Here is a 15,000-nt window from a genome sequence, read left to right as displayed (position 1 = left end):
GTGATTCCATTGGTTGAACTCTTGAATACAACTCACGATTTGTTTTCTTTTGGGGCCAAAGACTTGTCGTTTGGCGTCATTTTTTTGGGTCAGTGTCAGGCTATAGATAGTATGCGCTTGGCTAAGAAGCTCGTAATATTGCCATCCGGAAGTATAACGGACCAACGCACGAAACTGTGTGTTCCATGAACCTTTATAGTCCGGTTAATACAGTTTAGTGAGCATTACTCATAAACGCGGATGGCAAAAATCAATAACAATATCTAGAGATAGTATGCGCTTGGCTTCGAAGCTCATTACATTGCCATCTGGAAGTACAACGGACCAACACACAAAACTGTGCGTAACCATGAACGTTTAATACACTTTAGTGAGAATTACTCATAAACGCGGATGACAAAAAACAATAACAAAGACCTGAGTGACGTCAACTTCGAACTATCTATAGATAGTATGCAGATGACGTCGCTCAGGACTTTGTTATTGTTTTATGCCATCCGCGTTTATGAGTAATGCTCACTGAACTGTATTAACCCGACTATAAACGTTCATGGATACACACAGTTTTGTGTGTTGGTCCGTTATACTGCCGGATGGCAATGTTATGAGCTTCTCAGCCAAGCGCATACTATCTATTAGTAAACGATGGCTACGGTCATACCCAGCTTTGTATTATTTTTCTGTGATATTAACAAAACCGAAGACATTTTTTCCATTTTCACTGTCCTCAAAGCTACCCTTCCCCCCCCCCCCCCCTTTCTGTCTACCTCCCTCCCTCCCTTCTCCTCATCATTCCCGCCCCCTCTCCCCCTCCCTCCCCCCCCCCTTTACTTTCCGATCAGAATATGCGTCAACATTTGGTTTTTATTCTGGTAACTTTTTTTTCTTCTCAAAACCAATTCAAAAGTCGTTTTTATTTATTACACAACATGCCCTTGTCACTACCTTCAATCGAACTACCTGTTACATTTTGTTTTTGCTGCTGCTGCTACTGTTGCCCACAGTGTCCTTTTATGACAAAACATTGTTAAATATTTTGAGCAGAAAACTCTTATCTATCGATAAACTCTGTCCTTACCGCCTCTTGCCAAACTTACTCAACACAAACATTCATTTTGTAGACACTCAATTCAAAAGCAATAAGAACATACTTTGCATAATTTCTTCAATAAGACGAGCTGTATAAAACAACATTAAGTTATTAAAGCTATAACAAGGATTTTTCTTCAAATTTTGGGATGTACACTACAAATATCTATAAGAAAAATGTTCATTGTATTGCAACAAAAGTGACGATTTTCCGGTAGTTTATAAGGAAAGGGTTAAGATGCTTTCCAACTTGTCAAAAAGCAATTTATCATAAATTATGACTCAGGTTTGAGGCCTTTTGACAAATTGAAGGTCATTGTAAGAGATCGATATTTAGAGTTTATTTATAAGGATAACGATTTTCTGGCCGAAACGAAAAAAAGTGATTTGTCAGAATTTTGCATCACCAACTCAGGATCCTCAAAACGTTCACAAATTTTCGTCACCAAACTATCTAATCTTCTAATTTTAAAACAAACACATTTTCCTATAGAGGCAATTAACATCGGAATGTGACAGGAGGCGCTTAACCACACCATTCTCCAACACTCTGCTTCACAGTTCGCCCTGTCGAGAAAACAAGAACTAATATCTAAAGGTTAATGCCATGCTATTTTTTTTTGTACACCTTACAGACGAAACATTTGTTGTAATAATTGAATGATATTGAGTGAAAAGATAATTTTCTGAATTAATGGTCTAGATTGATGGAATCAATTGATGCATATTATTATATAAATATGGTTAAATAAATGAAAAAAGATATTTTCTACGGTTTTTAAAGTTATACAGTGGACCTCTCATGAAACGAAGTTGAAATCGAAAGTGAATACTTATTACGTGTTGTAGTCTTTTTGTATGTCAAAGTCCCTTATGTCAATCAGCACACAAAAGAACGACAACCAGATCAATAAAAATCAAATAGTAATTAAATAAAACAATGAACTCAAACTTTAGTGGGCCCGATTGCTCCGTTGTTTGAACACTCACTCTCCTCACAAGCGAAGGCAGCGTGGCTCCGCGGAACGGTCTTTGCTTCTTACGCATAAAAGTACCGAGTTCGACTACCCTCCTCGCTGTGTGACCTTAAGCAAGTCACTTCGCCTTAGCTCACTTTCTGGGGCTTCACTGCGGCTGGCGCCTGGGTTATTCCAGTCTTCACTTGGAATAGACCTTAAGGACAAATTTCCCATTGGGGATGAATAAAGGGAATTTTAATTTATCTTTTGCTGTCCACCCAGCAATGATTTGGCAGCAGTGGATGTTGTTAGACTTGGTGAAAAGTACTTTGAAAAAGACTAGCTTCCTACCGAAAGGGTAGCATGCAATTATTATGTATATGCGGTTAACGCTGCAGAAACCGTGATAAAGAACTGCTCCATTGGGCATAGAGAACGTTCTTTTTTCAATCCAAATTTCTGTGGATCAAAAGATCTATCTGTCTTAAAAACAAAACAAATCAAAACCCGTTATAACACCCTTCTACTCATCGTCTTAGTAAATAAACCAGTCAAAAATAATGCATATTGACCGTTAGTATTCACCTCGCACAGAGCTGAACTTGTATTGAATTTGGTCACCACAACTTCTTACGTCACTTAAGTAATAAAAACAAAGGGGAGTAAAACAGAAACAGTGTGATGTTTTTGTTGTTGACGTTTAATTTAAACTAAAATCGACTTCGAATCTCGACTTACTTAAAATTATAGTTACTCTACTGATATTTTCATATTTACAGACTTTAACGATGATTTTATAGGAAATTGTACAACCGGGGTGTTTATAATATTTCGTAACTCCGGAGATACCCCCCCCCCCCAAGGTCGGCCTCATCCCTCCCACCGAAAATCCAATATAAGGTCAAAAACTGTATATTGTTGTATCCGAGCTCGTTACATACGAATTACACTGCACATGAAGATGACGTGAGAGATTTTGCCTTTGACGCGTAGTATTAATCGTCATATTTATTGGGATTAATAAGATTAATCATTTATCGTTAGCTCAGTGATGATTGAATTTATAAATATTATATTAACCAATTAAGAAGAAGTTGTAGACGAAAGAAGAAGTAGAGAGGGCGAGAGAGAGAGAGAGAGAGAGAGAGAGAGAGAGAGAGAGAGAGAGAAGAGAAGAGAGAGAGAGAGAGAGAGAGAGAGAGAGAGAGAGAGAGAGAGAGAGAGATGGGGTGGGGGGGGGGGGGTGGGGGCTGAGGGAGAGAGCAAGAGAGCGAGAGAAAATAAAAAGAAAGAAAGGAAGAGCCCTTTATACAGTTTTCATCGCTTTTTCCTTTTGTCAAGTACATAAAATGGTAACATGTGGAAAGGTGTCTTAACCATAGTTACAATATATGTGCTAGAGTTTGTACTCGGTGTCACCTATCCGATAACTGGCTAAGCTAAATATCGCTTAATACAGTTCGAAAACGCGGTGCGACACCTTCTTGGTTATCTTGCTCACAAAATTCTGCACAGACGGAGATGCTTTGGTGGAAATAAGCCAAATAGCTCAACAAAGAGGCATAGCTACTCTCTCCTCTCTCCCCCCCCCCCCCCCCGCCCCATTTTCCACCTAGGGAGTAATTTCTTTTATTGATGTTATTTTTTTTTCAGTGCTGTACGATTGTTTGGTCACCCCTCCCCACCCCCACCTCTACAGTCTGAAGGAGACTTTCTGAGTTATTTGTTATATAGAAGACGAATCAATCGACCTGGCAAGAGATCGTATAAAGATAAATAATATGGGCCGGTGTTGAGAAATTCCGTTGGTGTCATTAACCCTTTAACCCCTTTTTGCATGCTGGATAATGACTCTCATTGTCACGGAGCTGTGTCGGCAAAATGGCTGCAACACTATTATTACGTGACAGTCATTGAGTTTACCTCATAAATGTAAAGTTCAAGTCAACCTGCCCATCTCTTACCTTTACGGAATATATTGTTTACTTTATTCACCAGTAAGTGGTAAATGTGAAATAAATTCGATTTTAAGCAACCTAGTAAATCTGATATCTCATTGTCACGGAGCTGTGTCGGCAAAATGGCTGCAGCACTATTACGTGACAGTCATTGAGTTTACCTCAAAATGTAAAGTTCAAGTCAACCTGCCCATCTCTTAGCTTTATGGAATAAGTCATAATAATATAGTGTTTACTTTATTCACCAATAAGTGGTAAATGTGAAATAATAAATTCGATTTTTAGCATCTGAGTAAATCTGATACGATTCCGTTTTGTCGCCGAAGGTCACAATTCATTAATCATTTTATCATTTGAAAAATTATAGTTCTGGCTAAAATGAAAAAAAAAAATAGAAAAAAGAAAAGCTGTTTAGTCAGTGGGCAGCATAATAATATGATTTGTCTTGCTCAGATATTTCATGCAATAAAATCATGTACTTCTCATAAGACTTGTTTCGAACTCGTTTACGTTACCTGTGCTGTACAGTTTTATTTCATACATATATTATTATCTTTACGAATGGCCTTTGAAGGTATCTAGTAGCGCCGCTGCCGTCTCCGCGGCATCTCAGATACAACAAATAATTAAATTATATTATGTAAATATCGCCTAATCAACGCTCTTACTATCGTTTCATTATTCATTTATCTCCTCACTCCTCAGCTCTTCACGTTTCACGGGGATATGATAGTTTATGTTGTTTGTTATTTATATTATTTAGCTGGGGGGGGGGGGGGGGGGGGGAGGATATATATTTTAATAACACAGGCCATCTACTTTAAGGATAAGTGGATATAGAGATTGAGAGACAGAGAGAAGAAGAAGAAGAAGAAGAAGAAGAAGAAGAAGAAGAAGAAGAAGAAGAAGAAGAAGAAGGAGAAGAGAAGAAGAAGAAGAAGAAGAAGAAGAAGAGAAGAAGAAGAAGAAGAAGAAAGAGAAGAAGAAGAAGAAAAAGAAGAAGAAGAAGAAGAAGAAGAAGAAGAAGAAGAAGAAGAAGAAGAAGAAGAAGAAGAAGAAGAAGAAGAAGAAGAAGAAGAAGAAGAAGAAGAAGAAGAAGAAGAAGAAGAAGAAGAAGAAGAAGAAGAAGAAGAAGAAGAAGAAGAAGAAGAATAAGAAGAAGTCCGGTATTAAATATCCAAGGAACGATAGAATGGGTTGAACGTTAATTGAAACGTCTTGCTTGGTACAACCTGTTTATTTGAATACAGTTCCAAAGTGGACCAACATTATGTAACCCATCTTATCGAAACAGTATTTTGTCGAGGTGATCCAAGTACCAATAAAGTGATTGAATTTTAAAAAATTAAATTGACCGGATATGGGATATTTTAGTTTTAATTTCAATAGGAAATTATGTTTTTTTTCCTCAATAAACCGTAAACCTAAACTTCTATTATTCTTGTTTTAATTCTAGCATCTGAATAACTCTGACATAGTACCGTTTCGTGGCGATATGCTGCATATTGTTGGAAGAAGTCTTTGACAAATTAAAAAAGTAGCACTTCAGAGCCATTAGATCCATCGAACTGGAGCTTGTCCCGGTTTCTATAGCGTGAAACGGACAGTAGAAATTGCTTGCTACCCTTTATATATGACGTTAGTCTATGCATAGTACTCTCCTACAGATCTAAGAGATCCAGTTACCCAATCACTGCTAGGTGGACATGGGGGTGGGGGGAGGGGGTCAGAAACAATCTCGTCGATATTTTGAAAATGTCAATTTTTAAAAAGAAAGCCATTATAAAATGAAGAAAAAACTCATGATTTTTCTTTAATCAAAATTTTCAACGGACCTGATCCCAGGGTGAAGTTTGTGTCATGTAAAAAACTTTTAACGTTTTCTGTTTTGTGTTGGCCTGATAGCATTGATGGGATGGGATGGATCTCCACCAAATACACAAGACGCATCCCAAGACCGTGGCAGCTGGTGATGATGATGATGATGATGATGTTGATGATGATGATGATGATGATGATGATGATGATGATGATGATGATGATGATGATGATGATGAAAGCATTGAATTTGACATAATACATTACCTCGATCCGTAAATTTATTTTCAATCTCGTTTCTTTTTCCTTGATCAAGAATCTTAACCCCTATTGCTCACTTTGTGGCCAATTTCTCAAGTTAGGTCATGAAGAAAACGTTCTCTTGGGGAAGAATCACTCACAGAATTTCTATTTATTTACTTTATTTTTGGACTGGCATTCTTACAACAACAAAAAATCGAGCGTTTTATAGCGCAATATCCACTAAACATGCTCAATGTGCTTTACGAGAGGTCCCTAGCCAACAACAATACTTAATATGTTGGACAAAACATGACGCCATATGTAACGCCATATTACATTTTTTCTTCAGAGATAAGGCTGTTAGTGGCCAGATACTCATTTTACACCTGAGTACAATTAGAGAATTTGAGTAAAGGGACCTACCGATCAGAAGGCGAGTGTCTTACCAAGCCGCACAATAGTCATCAATGTTTAAAGCCAGGTACTCATTCTCACCTGAGTCAAATGGATAGAGTGAGGAAGGAGTCTCACCCAGGTACACATTACTAGACGTTTACGGTCATTTTCACAATCTGTATCTGGTCACTCTTAATATTGTTTGACTTCGCTACGAACCAGGACAGAGTACCACTCCATTTGTGCGGCTATGTGGTCTTGTAGTATGTCACTCGCTTTCGGATCGGAGGTCCAAGGTTCAAGTCTCGCACGGCGCATAGTTTGAGTCCTTGGAAAAGGCCCTTTACTCACATTCTCTCATCGTACTCATGTGCAAAATGAGTTCCTGACCGTTAACAGCGTAATATCGCCTAACAGGCCTCATGTCACGTCTCGTGACCGCGTTTGATGAATATTGCGCAATATAAAAGCGCAAGTTTCATTTTGTATGTTTGATTTTAATATGGAAGTTAGATCCATGTTGTTTGGCCATAACGTTGGCCCAAAGTGTTTCTGTTCAGTCTATCAAAAGTTGAAAAATTATTTCCGAAAGGGGTTTTCAAATCGATGCCAAGAGAAAAGCGCGCTTTCTCATTGATATAATCGTCATTATCATCATCATCATCAACACCACCACCATGATGATGATGATGATAATGATAATGATAATGAGGATATGTGATAACATCATCATCAGTATTATAGCCTCTCCTTTTCCCTCGAGTTCCAATCAACCTCATAAAAAAACCCAACCCAACCTCCCCCCCCCCCCAAAAAAAAAACAACAACAAAAAAACAAACAAAATAAAAACAAAAACAAAAAACAACCAACCCCCCCCCAAAAAAAAATAACAAAAAACAAACAAAAAACAAACAAAAAACAAAACAAAACAAAACAAAAACAAACAAACAAAGAAAACAACAACCCAAAACAAAACAAAACAAAAACAAACAAAAAACCAACAGAGACTCTCAAGTCTAGGACTTCCTGTAAGTTTTGACAAGTTGAACATTTTAATCGATCGATATAATTTGAAGGACGAATTTTTGGCCAATTTTTTTTTTAAATAGGTTTTTGTCAGAGTACAGCAGCCTATACCAGAGACATATTATTTTTCAATTCTGTGGCATAGACATAATGTAGCAGCATGAACATTGACGCAATAGACAAGAAAAAAAATCTTAGATGTTGTAGCTAGTCATAGGATAGATAAATATGTATACACAAATCCGACTGGAGAGAGGGTGTGACTCCTAGAAGCAAAACGCAAAAGTCGAGTGTAAGCCTAAGGTGGTCTCAAAGACGTGAGAGATCAGATGATGACGACGGTAAACACAAAAGATATTCCAAGGAGATATTGTATGCCTCCCCCCCCCCCACTCCCCCGCTCCCCTCCCTTTTTTTTTTTTTGGAGGTGGCTTTTGTGTGAAGGTGTAAACATGTGATTAAATTTGTGAACATTGAAACGGGTACGTAATGGTTTAAATTATTTTCCACGGCGGTTTTCTGGTATTGTACGGGATAAAATTTATAAAAGAGAAGGTGGTAACATGTACAACAAAAGGTGCTCGGAGAATCGTGCTTATTATTCTTCTTCTTACACGAATGTTTTTGGGTACTGGTGCTTGCTTTAGGTTCACATAAAATAATATTTTTAAATTCATTGTTTAAAAATAAATAAAAATCCGTTTCGCTCGTTAATGGAACAGATGCGAAAATGTTAAAGAAAAACTAAGCAAGGATAGGTTTTGTGGTGATAAAATTTAGTACAAATTATTTTAAGAAAAAAATCGCGTAGGCTTCGTGTTGAGAGTTTAAATAGAAAATACCAGAAGGAGCCAGGTGTCACTGCGCCTGCTTGCCAGGTTGGTAATTGTGACTCGTTGATTCAAAACGGTATTATGTTCGGATGACGATCAATACTGACTATAATATAGCCAACGTTAATAATAATATGTATAATTTGTGACTCAGGTTAAATCTATTTGCCTTATTTAGGACAAAAAATATTGCTCACCTAACAACAAAACTAAAAAAAAAAACAAAAACAGAGCAAAAAACAAAAAACAAAACAAAACAAAAAAAAAAAAAAAACAAACAAAAAACACACAAAAAAAACCAATTAAACAGAAATAAACAAAACAAACAAAAAAAAAAAATAGAAGGAGGAAAAAACCCCACAAAAAAACGAACAAACAAACAAATAAAATGAAAAATAAAATAAATAATTTTTTTGAAAAATCTACAATTTCACATTTTCGATTATCTTAACTTTAAATTCACCCACGTACGCGGCCAAAATACCAGAGATATTGGCTTACATATGATCGGTGATTCCAGCAGCATCCTTTTTGACACCATGACCGAATTTATATTATAGGGCATAATACAAAATGACTAAATAATTTATACACTTATCCAGTTCCCTATCCTCAATACGATTCAACAATCATGTCGTCACTTCCCTCGTAATGACGCATGCCTCCTTTCCCAAAATATTGACTACAAAATGTTAAAAACTCAAGCTCTTATGTATCGCAAAATTCTTGAACATGTTTAAAGTGCTTTACAAGGGGTTTTAACTCAACAACATCAAATGAAGAACGAGACATAATGCCTGTTAGCACTCGAACCATAGACCTACAGATTCAAATGCGAGCACCATTCCACTAGAGCACAAACCTCACTATGATTTTCGTATTAGAAACGATAAAAGTTTAATAGTTTCTTGTGGGCGAAGTCGCTTAATTTCCCCCATATCTATAATATGTACATGTTCAAAGGAAGAACTTATTTATTATTGCAATTGGTTCGCATCCATTGAAATTTGATTTTCGTTCTCTATGTAGTCTTACAATGTAATTTTTGAGATCAAGGATGAAATGAATGATGACGTTTATTTGTGCAGTGAGTCCTCGTCGTTTTTCTAGGATCGGTCTGTACCGTCCCGCCTAGTTTTTGTGGTTGTCTTCTCCCTATTTGCTGCAACGATAGCGTGAAATGACCTAGACAAAACATTTCCACCTGAGACTGAAGTTAATAATGGATCAAAGAAAGAAAACAAAGTGCGCTTCTTTATTTGTGTTTCTATTTTGCATTGCTTAGTCTAACATTTCTTGCTACTTCACCATTAATTTTCCTTTCCACGCCCAGCTAGCTAGAGGAATTAAAAATAAATCAAGAGAGAGAGAGAGAGAGAGAGAGAGAGAGAGAGAGAGAGAGAGAGAGAGAGAGAGAGAGAGAGAGAGAGAGAGAGAGAGAGAGAGAGAGAGAGAGAGAGAGTTCTTACACACACATTTTACTTACCCTGAATTTGAAAATCTTCAATTAACTTTTTTGGCAGTGGTTGACCGAGTGATCGTTTCGAGTTTCATCAAACGTTTACCGGGCGTTGTTTTTACAATACAGCGTGTTTTATTCATCTCTTTCTTCAGAGTTATTGTGAATGGATTTTACGCAAAAAGAACTTCCCATTCACACCTAGCTCATACGTTTCGTTTGCATAGCGGCAATAAACGCCTTTAAGAGCTATTCATGCAATTATTGTTTAAAGCCCCAATCAGTAACTCATTTATTTGCCCCTTTAAAAGACTCTTTTGAATAAGAATGAATCATTTAGAATATTGTTTGCGGTTGGCGAATTCATTCATAAGTATGTGGGAATATCAAGATTTCATTCACCTTGCATTTTGTTTGGGTTTATTCAGTTTGTTTCTTTATCCTGCTCTTTTATAATCTCACTGTCTCTCTTTTTCTCTGTCTGAGAAGAAATCCAGCGACTTTTTAATGCCATTTAACATTCAACCTTAGTTTACATTATATAGTTCGAGTAATGTTTCCTTTATCTGTAATTGAGGTCTTTTAAATTTGAAATACATTTCGAATCCAATGAATTGCAACTTGTATTTAAGAGATCACCCAAATTATGAATTGCAATGATAAGTAAATATGTAGAACAGGTTCCATGTTAAAAAAAAAAACTGACTGATTCTGTCATTTCAACATATCAAACTTCCGATCGCCCTTTTAAAAATTCATATTTCCGTGTTCTGGGTTTGACGTCAAGTTTGTGGTCAATATTAATGCCCTCTTGTAATCACTTTTGTAATGTTCGTGTCACAAGCCATAGTTTAAACTCATGATATTATATAATGTAAGCCTAACCGACACCCTTTTTATTCTGTCATTATTATTTTCTTTTTTGTTTATCGTTTTTCCCCCTCTTTACATACTCCAGCAATTTCAAACATTTCAGTGACACGTCTCACTCATGAACAACAACAACAACAACAACAACAACAACAACAACAACAACAACAACAACAAAAGATAAACAAAAAAAAGTAAAAAGAAAAAGAAAGCGAAAGGAAAATCAAAGAAAAACGAAACTAAAAGCAAAACAAAAACAAAACAAAAGGGAACAAAAAGCAAAGAAACAAAACAAAAAATATCTTGTGATGCTTATAGTTTCACCGTATAGTAATACCCCCCCCCCCCAAGAAAATGATTCAATAATCTCAAAAAGGTCCAAACTAAACCACACCTTATGCTAATCAGTTACCAAAATTACTCCACAGAGAGGACCACCCACAAGATACAAATCAGGGATTCAAAAAGTCTTCGTCTCTATATTATGCTAGCTAGAAGAAGAAATGCCATTCAAATAATGTGTATTGCAATTGCTTTATCTGGAGAAAATGAGGGGGGAAAAGTATATGGAAACGTATTGGATTGTTAAATCATCCCTCGGTCCGTTGTTCTCCATTCCGCTTGTCATTCTCATCATGAAAGCACTGAAAACCTAGTTAGATGGCTATTTGAGGGCGGGTGCTCACAAAAACATGGCAGTCACCGAAAGAAAACAACATTAATTATCGTCACCTTTGGTGAAGCGGCGACACCTTAAGCTCCGTTGGTGTTCTTTCGGTAAAGGGAGCCCCTGGCGCGAATGAGCTCTTTTCAAGGGGGATTGGAACCATCTATCTGAAAGTGATAGGAGCAATTCGAGCGTGTCGGGGTTTTGAGTGCCTCGCTTCGTCGGTCGGAAGTACACTTGGGGATGCCTGTGACCCCTAATCTCTCATTCAGCCGTTTTTATCGCATTGTTGCCGCGTTTCCTTCAAGGCGTTCAAGTGTGTGCGAATGTCTACCCCATGTTGTCTTTCACCTCCCATACGAGTGGCCGCTCAGAAGGACAAATGAATGGGTATTATGAAGACAGTGATAGAAGCGTGTGCGATATTTTTATTGTCAGTAATTTGTGACACCTATCGTATGTTTCTATGTACATAACTCATGGTGTCACTAATAATCATTGGGATGAAGTTAATGTTTGTTATGTCATTGTATCCCAACTTGTGAAATCACCGTTTCATTGTTAAATAATTATTCGTGGGTTTTCCTATAATTATATTCAAAGTGTATTTCATTGAATATTTGCTATCTAAACAAACAGTTCAGTTGTGCAAGTCGTGATACAAATGTTATAATATGGGTCTAAAACAATTTGTGTCTAATAAAATAAAAACTTAGCAGAGAAGAAATGATATCTAATAGAGAAACATTCGTATTCTGCACTATTGTATTGTTTTAAGAAAGTGCCATTCAGTTACACATCTACGAAAACATCTTGTTCTCTCGTTTGATAAACGGGGAAGCAATTGGACAAACATCGTATTAAGTAATTTCGGACAAGGTGGAAAGGTGACTACAATGTTACTGAAAGTCTGCTGGGAACATGTAGAATTATTTTTTGGGACACAATGATGGCCTACATATTATGCACTTTGGTCACGTGAACTCTAAACCTCTGTATGACTTCAAGGTTTAACGCCAAAGAGGGACGTGATGTGACTGTGTTCGATGTCAGGCCAGCCTTTTTCCCTACTGCTGATCTATTTCAATTTGCATGAACTTTAGATCTGACAAAAATAAAGGCAATATAAAAAAAAATCGAGGTATGTGATTGGCTTACTTAGATATAGAGATAATTCCAACTTCTGTTTTAAACTTCAATCATAAAATTCGTGGTTATTTCATTCTCTGATGTGGACAGTATACCTATACCGTTAATATTTTAAAAAAAGGAGAGATATCCTCTCAAGGCGCTATTACAGTATTTTTTTCAACTGAGTCAACACTTTTGATGGCCAGGTATTCATTTTACATGGTGGGAAAATGTGAATAAAGAGTCTTTCCCAAGCCCGCAACTTTGCGCCGTTAACATTGGGACTCAAACCAGGTACCTACAAGTCACAAGCGAATATCATGCACAAGGACATATAGCCATAATACTATTATATATTTACATTTTTGTATGATTCAACTAATGATCACCTATTATTTTTTTTTCTTTCAGTTTATTCGACAACAGATCTTTTGGCCATGCTGATTGAACCATTTGTCCTGATTTTTGTTTTGGAGCTTTACGCCTGGCCAACTATTGCCGCTGCTAAACCTCCTCAACACCTTTTCCGTCTCTTGAAGATGGACAAAGAACTCAGCACCAACATCCTGAGTAGGAACTCAGAACGAGATCATCGACCGATGCCGTCGAAATATTTACCCATCGAGGATCTTCTTGAAAGTAACGATCCTATCTACGACCCACTTCCAAGTGACGTCGACATAAAACTCCTCAGACGACAGCTGGGAAGGGCATATGACAAACGTTATATGTCCATTTATGCCCCTAATCCAAAAAAGCAAAATAAGAAATTTTACATACCGTTAAAAAAAGGTCGACCCGCTATTGGGAGAAGGCCAAAATTTCTTAAACGTCTTCGTAGCACACGTCTTCAGGACGGTCGAAAAATTAGATTAAACGTTAGTAAGAGAGACAGGAGAAAATTTCAAAAATATATCTGGAGTTTGACTTTCTGTCCTGTGAAGCAGTCTTGGAGATATTTAGGGATTCGTTTCTGGCCCCAGTGGATAAAGAAGGGGTCGTGTTCAAGTGAACGGTCGTGTTCGATTCCAGAGGGGATGAAATGCAAACCTAGTGATTCCTCAAATTTGACATTTCTCAGATGGCATTGTGCTGATTTCAAAAGCAGAAAAAACTGTAAATGGATTTCTATACAATATCCAATCATAACAGGATGTTCCTGCAAATGCTAGATAGTTGGTGTTGTCATTTATTCAAATCAGTAGAATACTTTGAGTTCACTAATACCGGCTACACAATACATCGGTTTCAAAGAATTGTTTTTCAGCAGGCAAAACCGTTGTGTTCTGACAAGAAGTTAAAACATTGGTGAGCTTCTTGTGGCGATACCGACTGTTAGCACCCTTGGATTTTGCTATTTGATCCACTTTTTCTATTTTACAGAAAAAAAAAAGAAAATGAACAGGCTCTTAGAGCTCCAGAATTTTTATGCGGATCCTTAAAGAAAACCGTCCAATGGTGAAGATGTCCTCATACAGGTCACCTATATTGTACCTATGCTTTGTGAAGAGCCGTGACGCAAATACAAACAAACAAAAAGACATCTTCAATTTCATCAAATTTAGAAATGGACAGCACACTTCAGATACAGAGTACAATTCTATTACTCGACCAGAATTTCTTGAAAACAGCTCACTCATATGGCTGTTATTTTAGTCATTGCCTTATAAGAGTCCCAGTTCGGAATGTTGTGATTGTGGATGCAATGTTTTATGTTCCTCCAATCAAGCAATGAACAGTTTTGAAAAAAGAGTGAATACACGAAGAAGCTTTTTTTTAAAAAAAAAACTCCTAAAGAGATATTATATCCTATAATAGATTTTGTACAGTGTGCAGAACAAATTTCCATTAATGGTACAAAGAAACATCATTTGTCAAGTCAAAACTTTGTGTTGTTTTTTGCAAAGATGTTACCCAAGACAATCATGAATGAATTGTACTGTTACTGCATGATTCATGTTAAAAATAACTTCTTATCTGATATCATGTCATCATTTCTGGCTGTGCAAGTACGACAATAATTTAACCATTATGTTAACTTTGTTTTTCTTTTTTGGCCTTCCACCCCACGGGATGAAATAGAAGTCTCACAGGTTTACTTGTTAACTTTTTAAATTAGGAGCTAAATCGTAGTTTAGATAAATGAAAAACAGACAGATGTATGAAAATGTACCTTTGATACAATGCCAGACAAATGAGAGAAAGAAAATAAAAGAGAAATCATTCTTAATAAACAGTATTCAACAGTCGTGACGTCACTTCCCTCGTAATGACGCATAGTAACTTAGTTCTAAACCATCGGAACAATGGCGGACGCCCTTATGAAATGCTTCTCAGACGAGCATAAAAGTGTATCCAGAGGAGAAAAATATTATAAATGTGATCATTTAAATGTTTTAATACATTCTGATCACATGGCAAGTGAAAAAGTTCTAGCCAGCATGAAAAATAAAAAGTACCGATTTTCTTTGTTTAGAACCAAGCTGCTCGTTGCTGGGCGGACGTGACATCAGACTATTGAATCCATTTACCGTCATGATTGGAGATCGA

The 15,000-nt window shown here is 36.9% G+C and overlaps 1 protein-coding gene across 1 annotated transcript in view; it reads left to right on the top strand.

Annotated features, from left to right (window-relative positions):
• LOC144973161 (noggin-2-like) overlaps positions 1 to 15,000 on the top strand; it is a 34,508-nt gene that overhangs the window by 17,595 nt on the left and 1,913 nt on the right. The window contains exon 3 of the mRNA XM_078915282.1: positions 12,862 to 15,000. This exon is cut by the window's right edge and continues 1,913 nt beyond it. Within this exon, the coding sequence (XP_078771408.1) occupies positions 12,888 to 13,622 (735 nt within the window). The 5' untranslated portion in view covers positions 12,862 to 12,887 and the 3' untranslated portion in view covers positions 13,623 to 15,000. The remainder of the gene's footprint in view (positions 1 to 12,861) is intronic.

Source organism: Berghia stephanieae, chromosome 5 (genome assembly GCF_034508935.2).
Source record: "Berghia stephanieae isolate SIO BIC M18660-M18661 chromosome 5, UCSD_Bste_1.3, whole genome shotgun sequence".
In the NCBI taxonomy this organism is placed as follows: Eukaryota; Metazoa; Mollusca; class Gastropoda; order Nudibranchia; family Aeolidiidae; genus Berghia; species Berghia stephanieae.
This window is presented reverse-complemented; position numbering and strand designations above follow the sequence as displayed.